General features: G+C 39.9%; 1 protein-coding gene across 3 annotated transcripts in view; it reads left to right on the top strand.

Annotated features, from left to right (window-relative positions):
- tfg (trafficking from ER to golgi regulator) overlaps nucleotides 1-13,275 on the top strand; it is a 220,933-nt gene that overhangs the window by 131,231 nt on the left and 76,427 nt on the right. For all 3 annotated transcript variants that reach the window (XM_068040975.1, XM_068040976.1, XM_068040974.1), the window contains one exon: nucleotides 8,638-8,778. In XM_068040975.1, coding sequence (XP_067897076.1) covers nucleotides 8,638-8,778 — 141 coding nt within the window. The remainder of the gene's footprint in view (nucleotides 1-8,637; nucleotides 8,779-13,275) is intronic.

Raw genomic sequence — 13,275 nt, 5'->3', positions numbered from 1 at the left:
TACAGCAATTGAATGTATAAAGCAACACCTATGATTGGACTCACTTAATTCAACTTGTCATTGTGTAATAAAATACACATTACAGTTTCTCACACCAGTGGTCTGTCTTGCTTGATGTAAACAAAGTAACTGCTACCTGTCTTCCTTCATTTCATTGGAACATAGGAAAGAGGAGCAGGAGTAGGTCATTAGTCCTGCAGAGCTTGCTGCACCATTCAAATAGATCATGGCTGATCATTTACCTCCACTCCATTTTTTCCCCACCACCTTCCTATCCCTTGATGTCATTAGTATCCAGAAATCTTTTGATTTCTGTCTTGAACATGCTCAATGATTGAGCTTCCACAGCCCACTGGGGTAGACAATTCCAAAGATTCACTACTCTCAGTAAAGAAATTCCTCCTCATCTCAGTCTTAAATGGCCTGTCCCTTATTCTGAGACTCTGTCCCCCTAGTTAATGACTCACCAGCCAGGGGAAACATGCTATTCGCATCTACCCTGTCACGCCCTGTAAGAATTTTGCAAGTTTCAATGAGATTACCTCTCATTCTTCAAAACTCTAGAGAATACAGGCCCAGTTTCTGCAATCTCTCCTCTTAAAACAATCCTGCCATCCCATGGATTAGTCTGGTGAACCTCTGTTATATTCTCTGTATGGCAAATATATCCTTCCTTAGTTGAGGAGACCAAAACTGTCCACAGTACTCCAGGTGCGGCCTCACCAAGGCTCTATACAATTGCAGCAAGACTTCTTTGCTCCTGTACTTAAATCCCCTTGCAATGAAGGCCAACATACCATTTGCCTTCCTAATTGCTTGCTGCACCTGCATACTAGCTTTTAGTGACTCATGAACAAGGATACCCAGGTCCCTTTTGGACATCAACTCTTCCCAACCTCTCACCATTTAAGAAATACTCTGCCTTTCTGTTTTTTTCTACCAAAGTGGATAACTTCACACTTATTCACATTATATTCCATTTACCATGTTCTTGTCCATTCACCTATCCTGTCCAAATCTCCTTGAAGCCTCCTTACATACTCCTCACAACTTACATTCCCACCACGTTTTGTGTCATCGGAATATTTGGAAATCTTGCATTTGGTCCCCACATCCAAATCATTTATATAGATTGTGAACAACTGTGGCCCAAGCACTGATCCTTGCAGTACCCCATTTGTAACAGCCTGCCATCCTGAGAATAACCTGTTTATTCCTACTCTCTGCTTTCTGTCTGCTAACCAATTCTCAATCCATAGCAATATATTATCCCCAATCCCATGTGCTCCAGTTTTGTTTCCTAACCTGTGTGGGACCTTATCAAAATCTTTCTGAAAATCCAATACACCACATCCACTGGTTCTCCTTTATCTATGCTACAAGTAACATCCTCAAAAAAACTCCAACAGGTTTGTCAAACATGGTTTCCCTTTCATAAATCAATGTTGACTCTGGGCGGCGCAGTGGTTAGCACTGCAGCCTCACAGCTCCAGCGACCCGGGTTCAATTCTGGGTACTGCCTGTGTGGAGTTTGCAAGTTCTCCCTGTGTCTGCGTGGGTTTTCTCCGGGTGCTCCGGTTTCCTCCCACAAGCCAAAAGACTTGCAGGTTGGTAGGTAAATTGGCCATTATAAATTGCCACTAGTATAGGTAGGTGGTAGGGAAATATAGGGACAGGTGGGGATGTTTGGTAGTAATATGGGATTAGTGTAGGATTAGTATAAATGGATGGTTGATGGTCGGCACAGACTCGGTGGGCCGTAGGGCCTGTTTCAGTGCTGTATCTCTAAACAATCATATTATTTTCCAAGTGCTCAGTTAGCACATCCTTTATAGCAGATTCTAACATTTTCCCTACTAACATCAAACTAACAGGTCTGTAGTTCTCCATTTTCTCTCTCACTTCCTCCTTAAATAGTGGGGTTACATTTGCTACTTTCCAGTCTGCAGGAACCTTTCCAGAATCTATAGAATTTTGAAAGATAACCACCACCGCATCCTCTATCTCTATAGCCCCTTCTTCGATACTCTGGATGTAGCTCATCTGGTCCTGGTGATTTACCAACTTGCAATCCAATTAATTTTTCGAGTACTACCTCTTTATTAATACTAATTACTTTCAGTTCCTCATTTTTACAAGTCCCTTGGTTCCCTAGCATTCTCCTTTCTGAATCTTGCAGCTTTTTCTTCCTAAATAAATCCTTGCTAGACCTTAACATCAGTCTGCTTTTTCCTCTGTTTTTAATCTCTCTCTCCACAACTAGAAAAATGGACCTGCCAGATGAACTCAGGAACAGAGAAGTTCCAACACAATGGGTGTGAGGTGCTTACTGAAATATGCAAATAGTTTCCTTATTCAGACTCTTTGGGCAAACAACACCACTCGAGGTCATGACACCTGTTACATCAACATGGATACGATTTAAACCCAAATAAGTCGCTGTACTCTAACCTGGTAAAGAACTAGCTCATCTAAGGTTTTAAAAAAATAATTTTGAATGTTTATATCAGAACATTTGAGAAAGTATGCTTTCTTCATAGTGCATATGAGATTGATAAATCTAGAAGCAAGCGTAGGTTGAAATCAAGATTTGCTAAATTTGTTTAATACCTAATGTTGGTCTGCTGGGTGCAAAGATAAATTTGAATAAACTCTGTTATGCTTTCACGATCAGTACTGCTTTATGGATGTTCTGTAAAATTGAACTTGTGCTGGACAGGATGGTTAATACACATTTTGCCGACTATATTATCCTGGGTAATGGTAAAATTAATCAGCAGAATGGTTGATGAATCACTCACTATATGCTATCGCTATGGTGTATGTTACGACCGAGGCGGGAGGAATGCACTGTTAATTCAGTCCCACTTCTCCACAGGTCACAGCATATCAATAAATTTTCCTACTTACTGAAACAGCCAATTAGAGACTTTATTTGTCCCCAGAATAAAGCACACCAAACAGATTTCTTTAATAAACAATAAAATTAACTGTTATAATAAAACCAAGTCTTAACCAATACTGAAGTAAATATATATATATGAATTGAGATATTAAAGCTCCTTAGTTTTTCCTAGCCTTCATGGACACACACATATGTCCAAAAACTGGTTAATTGAGGGGAAAAAAAGGATTTTGCTTACAGCTATTTCATAGGAATAAAAGGAATTATAAAAACCTTAGACTGCCATGATCTGGAAGGAAGTTCTTCGGTTTGGGCGAGGTGTCTAAGATTCTAAGAGGGGAAAAAATATCCATGGCTAAGCAAGGAAGTTGAGGATAACATAAAGACAAAAACTAAGGCATACCATATTGCAAAGGCCAGTGGCAGGCTGGAAGATTGGGAAACTTTTAAAGATCAATAAAGGGTTACTAAATAAGTAATAAAAAGAGCAAATGTAAATTATGAAAGAAAACTTGCACAAAATATAAAAATGGATAGCAAAAGCGTCTATAAGTATATAAAAGGGAAGAGAGTAGCTAAAGTGAATGTTGGTCCCTGGGAGAATGAGACTGGGGTGTTAGTAAAGGGGAACACTGAAATGGCGGAGACATTAAATCAGTATTTTGCCACAGTTTTCACTAGTGAAGGACACTAGTACCATCCCAATAGTAACAGGTAATGCAAAGGTTATAGAAAGGGAGGAACTTAGAACTATCATCATCACCAGGGAAAAAGTACTGAGCAAACTATTGGGATTGAAGGCAGACAATTCCCCAGGGCCTGATGGCCTACATCCTAGGATCTTAAAGGAAGTGGCAGCAGAGATAGTGGATCCATTGGTTATAATATTCCAGACTTCCCTGGATACGGGAAAGGTTCCAGTGGATTGGAAAAAAGCTAATATAATTCCCTTATTCAAAAAGGGAGGGAGGCAGAAAATAGGAAACTATAGACCAGTTAGTTTAACATCAGTCGTTGGGAAATCGTTAGAATCCAATATAAAGGAAGTAATAACAGGACATTTAGAAAGTCAAAACGCAATCCATCAGAGTCAGCATGGTTTTATGAAGGGTAAGTCATGTTTGACTAATTTGCTAGAGTACTTTGAAGATGTAACAAGCAAAGTGGGTAATGAGGATCCTGTAGATGTAGTATACCTGGACTTCCAGAAGGCATTTGATGAGGTGCCGCACAAAAGGTTAATACACAAGGTAAGATCACATGGGGTTAGGGGCATTTTATTAGCTTGGATAAAGGATTGGCTAACGAACAGAAAAGAGAGAGTCGGGATAAATGGGCCTTTTTCTGGTTGGCAGGATGTAACTAGTGGGGTGCCAGAGGGTTTGGTCCTGGGGGTCCCAACTGTTTACAATCTATATTAATGACTTGGATGCAGGAGTAGAAGGTAATATAGCCAAATTTGCAGATGACACTAAAATAGGTGGGGTAGTGAGTTGCAATCAAGAAGTAAGAAATTTACAAATGTATATGGATAGATTAGCTGAATTGGGCCAGAATTTGGCAGATGGCGTTTAACGTGGATAAGTTTGAGGTTATCCGTTTTGGTAGGAAGAATAGAAAGGCAAATTATTATCTAAATGGAGAGAAACTTCAGAATGCTTTGGTGCCGAAGGATCTGGGTGTCCTCGTGCATGAATCGATGAAAACTAGTATGCAGGTACAACAGGTAATAAGGAAGGCAAATGGAATTTTGGCATTTATTGCTAAAGGAATAGAGTATAAAAGTAGGGAAATGTTGCTGCAACTGTACAAGGCATTAGTGAGACCGCACCTGGAGTATTGCGTACAGTTTTGGTCCCCTTATTTGAGGAAGGATGTAGTTGCATTGGAGGCAGTTCAGAGGAGGTTCACTAGATTGATTCCAGAGATGAGGGGTTTGTCTTATGAAGAGAGATTGAGCATTTTAGGCCTTTACTCTCGAGAGTTTGGAAGAATGAGAGGAGATCTAATTGAGGTATATAAGATGATTAAGGGGATTGACAAAGTAGATGTAGAATGGATGTTTCACATCTTGTGGGCAATCTAGAATGAGAGGTCATAGTTTTAGGATAAGGGGGAGCAGATTTAAAACAGAGATGAGGAGAAATTACTTCTCTCAAAGGGTCGTGAGCCTGTGGAATTCACTACCGCAGAATGCGGTGGATGCCGGGACATTGAGTAAACTTAAGGAGGAGATGGACAGATTTTTAATTAGTAATGGGTTGAAGGGTTATGGAGAACGGGCAGGAAAGTGGAGTTGAGACTGAGCTGAGATTAGCCATGATCGTATGGAATGGCGAAGCAGGCTCGAGGGGCTGAATTGCCTGCTCCTGCTCCTAGTTCTTATGTTGCAAAGTCGAATAGTTGGATGCAGTTTGAAGCCTTTCCAGGCGAGGTTGATGAACTGTCTGTGATGGGTAGACATTCAAAGAGCTTCAATGGTAGAAGGCTTCACAAAGGTCTTTCATCAGGGGTGTAGCAACAGGTGTCAGTTCTCACATTCAATGTAAAAGTCCTTTTTTAAAGATGCAAGATTTCTGCAAATTCAAGGTTTCTTTGAAAATGCAGGAGGCAACAGTACCACTTCATACAAGCTTTTGCTTTTCAGGAGCAAGGATTCTTTACAGAGAGCTAATACGTTGCTGGTTGTTCTTATCTCCAGGCAGGTCAAATCAGATTCTAATTGCCTGCTTTTGTCCAAACCCACTGGCCAAGTCATAAATTCTCTCTTGTCACAACAGAGGGTAGCTCTTAGGCCAAACCCCCTGCTGTTTTCCTTTGAAATTACTTGCTTTCCAGTCCTTGTTTACCAGTTCAACTTTTGTTGAACTTTTCAAAACATCCATAAAGTTCAGCTATCCCCAGATGTCTCAATGTCCACTGAAATCCTTTTCAGTTTTTAAAAATGTAGAATCCCAAGTTTTAGTACAGAAAAATGGATATCCTCGTAACGTGATTTTCCTATGGGATAATTATTAAATTTACAAGATAGAAGTTTGTTTACACTCCGTGTCCATTTTGAATGTATTGGTGACTCTGAAGTTGGAGCCAAAATTCTGCACTAACCAGTTTGAATTCTGTGAATCGTTTCAAAGCTGTATAGTTAGAATGTCAGCAATATATTGGGCAGTTGATTATGTGGCTGGAGCTTGCTATGCCAGATTTTAAGAGGGTATACAAATTTCCCCACTTGTCATGCTTTGGAGCAGTAGTGGTAAAGTCAGACATTTAAAAGCATTATCATATGTTCCCTGGGGATTAGCACTTCCTGTGAAATGAAGAATGTCTAGTAACTGTTTGCTTTAGAACTCTTAAATGTCTTCATTTTTATTTCAATAAAAATGACCGATTGTCGGTGAATTGTCAGAGTATTTGGTATGGTGGCAGTTCAGCTAATGATAAGAATCACTATCAATTGTGTTTTGCTTAGGACAGATAGATTTAAAATATTAACTAATTTAAAAAGTTAATTTGCATTCTAATGCCTTAAACATTATTTGGAAAAATCCTGAATTGTTTTTGAATAAGGGGTTGAAACTTCAATATACATCAAGGCTTTAAACGTTTCGGATAGCTGTAGGATTTTTTCTAACTTAAATGGGTTTGATGATCACTTTGTGTCAAGTTGTACTCCCCATTTGCAGGATTTCTAGTGTCTTGTGCAGGTACCATTGTAATGGTCCAAATGAACTTTTGGATACGTCTGTGCTTCAGACTAGTGATCTGTTTGCGGGTGGGGCGCTGTCAGAAGTGGAATGTTCCAATTGCCCACAAAGTCCATTGGACACAACACTGGACTTAAACAATATCAATAGCCAGTTCCGAAGAAGGGTCACTGACCCGAAACGTTAACTCTGCTTCTCTTTCCACAGATGCTGCCAGACCTGCTGAGTGATTCCAGCATTTCTTGTTTTTGTTTCAATAGTTTTACAACTTGTTATTCACATTGTACCATGACTGAAAAGTTGAAATGCTTATTATGGTTCTTCATCAGATTTTTAAATTGAGCTAAAGCAGTATAAAATTAACTACAGTAATTTACAAGACTGAACAACCAGAATTGCTAGTATCAACATGATCAGGCAGCACCAAATTTAATGTGTGTATCTAATAAGACTTGGATGTGGAAAATATTTAGATTTTTTTTCACCTGCATTTGGTTCTGAAGTAATCAGTTTGTGCTGCATGTTAACAAATGCATATTTTAATGCTTAAAAAGTGGATTTGAAATTTGAGAGCCTAACGTCTCAAAGATAATTTGAACCATATCCATGTGGAGAGCTATTCAAAAGAATAGTGTGATGTTGGTGAATTTAGAACTTAACTTTATTCATAGGTCTGTATAAAGAAGTAGCAGTTTAAACAAAATTGTTGAGGAACCTACTTGCATTGTTTAAAAACTGCGGTAATTTTGGATGTTCTGTCCATTGGATTTAATATTTGTTAGTTTTGGTTTGGAGCCTCGGTGGCTTATGGAATGGGATGCAGCCTGTTTAGACACATCTGTTTTAAACAAAATAACTTTAATAAGAGCATAGAAATTCAGTGCTGTGGAATGATAAAGTCAGAAGGATGCTGTTGGCTTACTGAATATGGTGCAGGGCTGGTAACACATCACATGGAAAGGTCCCTGTAATAGCAGTCAGGGTCATTAAAGCCCAACCTTTCATTTGGTCTTATTAAAATATTCCTTGGAATGGAATGATGCACTGCATGACTTTATCCTTTCATAACAATGTGAGTTTAAATGATCGTTTGTATGCATCTGTGTTTAATCCAAAGTTATTGTTAACTATCATGTCAGTGTTGGGTGCAGTGCTTTGAATCACAGAACCTTTTCTTCATGATTCTTTGCCAATATCAATGGTATTCCCTCTAATGATTTGTTCAATTGGGTGTTTTGATTGTGAAATAATCTGCAAATATAGTAAATTTAAATAGAAACTATGTTCAGCAATGCATATTATAAATTAAAATAAGAATGATATTTAAATAAATCAAATGCATTCAGAGGAAACCATAATTTGGAACAAAATTTGTATTATTAAAAGCTGATTTGAAGTATGTTAATCATGAAGGCCTCGCATTTCCCACTATAATGGTATCAGGATTTCAATCAAATGTAAAGTTAGATGTGTGAAATTTTCATACAGTTTCCATTAATCAGTAACAAATCCTTTTGAAACTTAGAGTTTGTCTCTAGAAAGCATTTTGAGCTGTGTAACCTTAGGATAAAGTGCTGTTGATTTTAGGTCAGTCAATGGTGAGAGAAATTTGATGTAATGAATTAAGATGAAGCTCAAGATGCATTAAAATGTACTAGCTTTCTCTATAGCATGCTAGTTCTATGCTAAATAAAGAGATTCCACCCTCCCCCGTACATTAATTTTCCTCACTTCAGAAGACGACTGTGATCTTTATATGACTTCTGATTGGATAGGGGGATGAAAAGGGATTGAAGGAATTTGGCAACAAGGTAGGTAACTATGATCAATGCTATTGGTTCACATGGAGGGCAAACGCCAGCACAGACAGATTGGCCTCTTTAGTTTATTTCCATGTTGTAGCTTCTGTGTATTTCTGATGTGGATTCTATTTTACAGAATTTTGGAGAGAATGTTTGTAATATAAATTCTGCCTTTACTGCTGATTGCTGTATTATTATTTAGCATCATTAATCTATTGTGTTTCAGGCCCTCCCAGTGCCCCAGTAGATGAACGATCAGGAACACCTGACAGTATTGCCTCTTCCTCATCTGCAGCTCATCAGCCTGGTGCTCCACAGCATCAGCAATCCTACACGGCAGTTCAGCCTCAAGCTGCCCAGATGGAAGGTAAAGAGTCCATTGCCTTGTTAACAAACTTCAATTAATACCAAAGCACCCCACAAAATCCTCTTGTGGTTTTAAAATTGCAAACTAAATATCTTGATTTTGATTTCAGTAACAGCATTTATGTACAGTTGACATTAAAAACCTAAAGGCACTTTAGAGGAAATACTGTCATCAAACAGTAGTGGAAGAGTCAGGTGAAATGGTCCTTAAGCATGGTTGAGAAGGCAGGTTTTGAGGTGACCATTAAAGGTCAGGAAAGAAGTAAAAAGCTGATTGAGTTGAAAGAACAGTTCAAAGGATCAAGTTGACTGAAGGCTGTGTTTGTATTGATGGAGTGGAGAAAGTTGAAGATATACATGAAGCCAGAATCAGTGTTGATCAGTAAAGAAGCATGTAGGACTGGAGGACACTTAAGAGATAACATGGGTTAAATCATGGATTGATTTCAAAATGAGGATGAGGATTTTGAATTTACTTTGTTGGGAACTGGGAATCAGTGGAGGTCAGCAAAAGTGAGAATGATGAACAAAGAAAGATAGTGCAGGACGATAAATGAGCGCAGGAAGTTTGGACTGATTTTAGTTTGTATATGATGGGAGAATATTGTAAAAGGCATTGAGGTGAAAGAGAGAAAAGTAAAGTACTGTGATAACAAAAGGGTGGACAAGGATTTTAGCAGCAAGAAGGGATGACATAAAGGCATACGAGTGATACATTGCAGAGGAGTAAGTGTGCAGTCTTTATGATGAATAGAATATGGGGTTGAAAGCTTAGCTCTAGAACAGGCATCATACTGAGGTCATGCAGCATGGGCTCAATCTTGGTGAGCCCACCGAGAGGAGGAGTGAATAAGGCAAAGCTACAGAGCTATGGTGGGACCCAATCTAGGTAGGTTTGGTCTTCCTAATGTTCAATTAGAGGAAATTCTGACTCCTTGGTGACTTGATGTCAGGCATGCATTTTGGCAACATAAATGTTGTCACAGGATGTGGGTGGAGGGTGATGGTGGAGGAAGACATGCAGATCTGGGTGTTGTCAGTATAAATATAGAAAATTACTTCATACATATATGTAATGTCATTAAGGTGCAGCATCTAATTAAGGGAAAGTGGGGAATCAAGGATGAAATGTTTGTGTATCCAGAGGTGACAGAGGAGAGCGGAAGGAGAAATTGGTACTGGCTACAGTGGGGAAATTAGGAGTGGGACCACTTTTTTTTTTATTCGTTTGTGGGATGCAGGCATCACTGGCTCAGACAGCACTTATTGGCCGTCCCTAATTGCCCTTTAGAAGGTGGTGATGACTGTCCCATGATATGCGCCACAGAGGAGAGGTGGTCATATCACATTAAACAATGCAGGGAGATCAAGGAGGGATACTTTAACACAGTCAAAATTACAAGGATGTCGGTGACTTGAACCAGGGCATTGGGCAAGGGGAATGCTAGAGTGAAGGGATTCAAACAGAGAATTGACTGAGCTAAGCATGAGGTTTGATGGCATCAATTAATTCAGGGGCCTTGCTGTTCTTGGTGTCACATGGAGTGAATCGAATTGGCTGAAGACTGGCATCTCTGATGCTGGGGTCCTCAGGAAGAGGCTGAGATGGATCATCCACTCGGCACTTCTGGTTGAAGGGGGCTGCAAATGCTTCAGCCTTGTCCTTTGCATTAATGTGCTGGGTTTCTCCATCATGGAGGATGGGGATATTTGTGGAACCACCTCCTTCGGTTAATTGTTTAATTGTCCACCACTATTCACGATTAGATGTGGCAGGAATGCAGAGCTTTGATCTGATTTGTTGGTTGTGCGATCACTTAGCTCTGTCTATCTCCTGCTGCTTCTGCTGTTTAGCATGCATGTCATCCTGTGTTGTAGCTTCACCAGGTTGATATCTCATTTTTAGGTATGCTTGGTGCTGCACCTGGCATGCTTTCCTACACTCCTCATTGAATGCGGGTTGATCCCCTGGCTTGATGGTAATGGTGGAGTGACTGATATGCCAGACCATGAGGTTACAGATGGTGATTGAATACAATTCTGTGACTGCTGATGGCCCACTGCGCCTCATGAATACCCAGTTTTGAGCTGCTACATCTGTTGTGTATCTATCCCATTTACAATGGTGGTAGTGCCACACAACATGATGGAGGGTATCCTCAGTGTGAAGACAGGGCTTCCTCTCCACAAGGACTGTGAGGTGGTCATTCCTACCAATACGGTCATGGACAGATGCATCTGCAACAGAAAGATTGGTGAGAGCTAGGTCAAGTAGATTTTTCCTTCTTGGCTCTCTCACCACCTGCTGCAAGCCAGTCTGGCAGATATATCCTTCAGGACTCTGCCAGGTTGGTTTGTAGTGGTGCTACCAACCCAATCTTGTCAATGGACATTGAAGTTCCCCACCGAGAGTACATTCTGTGCCCTTGCTACCCGAAGATGATGCTTCCACGTGATGTTCAATGTTGAGGACACCCAGGTCCGCTCCCTCCCGACTTTATACCACTGTACTGCCACCTATGATGAATCTGTCCTGCCGATGGTGATGGAAGTGTCTGGGACATTGACTGTAAGTCACATTCATGCCTATGTCAAGCTGTTTTTTGACAAGTCTGTGGGATAGCTCTCTCAATTTTGGCACAGTCCCCAGATGTTAGTGAGGAGGACTTTGCAGGGTTGACTGGCCAGGGTGTGCCTGTGACGTTTCTGGTGCCAAGGTTGATACCAGTTGGTCCATCCTGTTTTTTTATCCTTTGACTTTTCAGTAGCGGTTTGATACAACTAAATGGCTTGCTAAGCCATTTCTAACAACAGTTATGGTCAACCATATTTCTGCGGGTCTAGAGTCGCACGTAGGCCAGACCAGGTAAGGACAGCAGATTTCCTTCCCTGAAGGATATTAGTGAACCAGGTGGGTTTTTAAGATAGTCTCATCATTTCATGGTCACCATTACAAAGATTAGCTTTTTAGTCCATCCTTATTAATTAATTGAATTTAAATGCCATGGTGGGATTTGAACTCCTGTCTCTGGACCATTACTCTGAGTATTCATCCAGTAGCATTATCACTGTGCTACCGTCCCCTATACAATACCACAGAAATGAGGATCGTGCTGCTACAAAGTCCTTTTTCTTCATGATGGTACTGTGTCTAAATAGAGGGCAGTGGTTGTTGCTTAACTGTATCAGAGTTTAGAATAGTGTCACTCGCTCTCCACCACCTTTCTCAACCCCTCTACTGCCACTGTGCCAACAGTTTGCTTGTCTCATATACAGGCTTGGGGGAGCCTGTAAATATTGGGAAAGCCGCAGCTTTTATCTTTGGCCCCCATTACAAATTCCCTATCCTTGTCAGTATTTTATCACGACTGCTATCTTGGGGAGATTGATTTTCATGCTGAATTCTATTGCTACAGTTTGAAGTGGTTGAAATGTTCTGGTTTAAACAGCAAAAATCAAGATAATTGTACAAAAATAGTGCATTTCGGGCAAAAAAAGCAAAGGTGACATGAGGAAAAACTTTTTTACGTAGTGAGTTGATTAGGATCTGGAATGCACTGCCCAAGAATGTGGTGGAGGCAGATTCAATCATGGCTTTGAAAAGAGAATTGGATAATTATCTGTAGAGAAAAAATTTGCAGGGCTATGGGGAAAAGGCTGAGAACTGGGACTAGCTGAGTAGTTCTTGCTGAGAGCTGGCACAGATGTGATGAGCCAAATGGCCGCTTCCTTTGCTGTAACTGTTCTATGATTCTGTGTGCTAATTTCCAATAGCTCATTTTTTTAAAAAAGCATTTATCTAATCCTGTCCAGGTACAGGAAATAGTAATGCAACCTTTAGAAATATGTAGTTCATTTCACTTCAAGTTCTTGGCCTGAAATTGGCACCATAATTGATACAATGTTCCAGTCCTGAAATTGGTTATAGCAAGCACATGCATAAACGTGTTTTTCTGTTTAATCATAGCTGCCAGATGGCAAAGCACAGGGCAGCTTCTGATGTTGGAAAATTGGCACGACCCAAACAAGATTTCATTGTTCAATGTATGCTAGCAATGTTGCTTTTTAAACTCCTCTTAGGTTAACAGTTAATTGTTTATTTTAATCCATGGAAACTATTTAACGTTACGAATTTTGAGCCGGCCACTTGTGCATACTGTTTTGTCTGTTGATTGGAACATCTGTACTGACTACATGTTTCCAGGAATATGCTTGCTGTTGTATAATTATATTGACTTTGGATTGTGTGACCTATAAGACATAGTCCTTCTTATGCAGTTCATGCCTGCATATTTATTAAATAGTTATTGAAGCAATTTATTTGAACAGATTGATCTCTTTGTTTTATGACCCGATAATGAAACATACAGTAGTCCATGTGGGGTTGGTGATCACTTCATTCAGAGACATTGGTGCAAAATTTATATTATATAAAAATGTAAGTTTTTTTTTCTTCCGACTGTCACATTTCAGGATTTTGTTGACCATTTTGCAACAA

This window comes from Heterodontus francisci, chromosome 10 (assembly GCF_036365525.1).
Source record: "Heterodontus francisci isolate sHetFra1 chromosome 10, sHetFra1.hap1, whole genome shotgun sequence".
Lineage (NCBI taxonomy): Eukaryota > Metazoa > Chordata > Chondrichthyes > Heterodontiformes > Heterodontidae > Heterodontus > Heterodontus francisci.
This window is presented reverse-complemented; position numbering and strand designations above follow the sequence as displayed.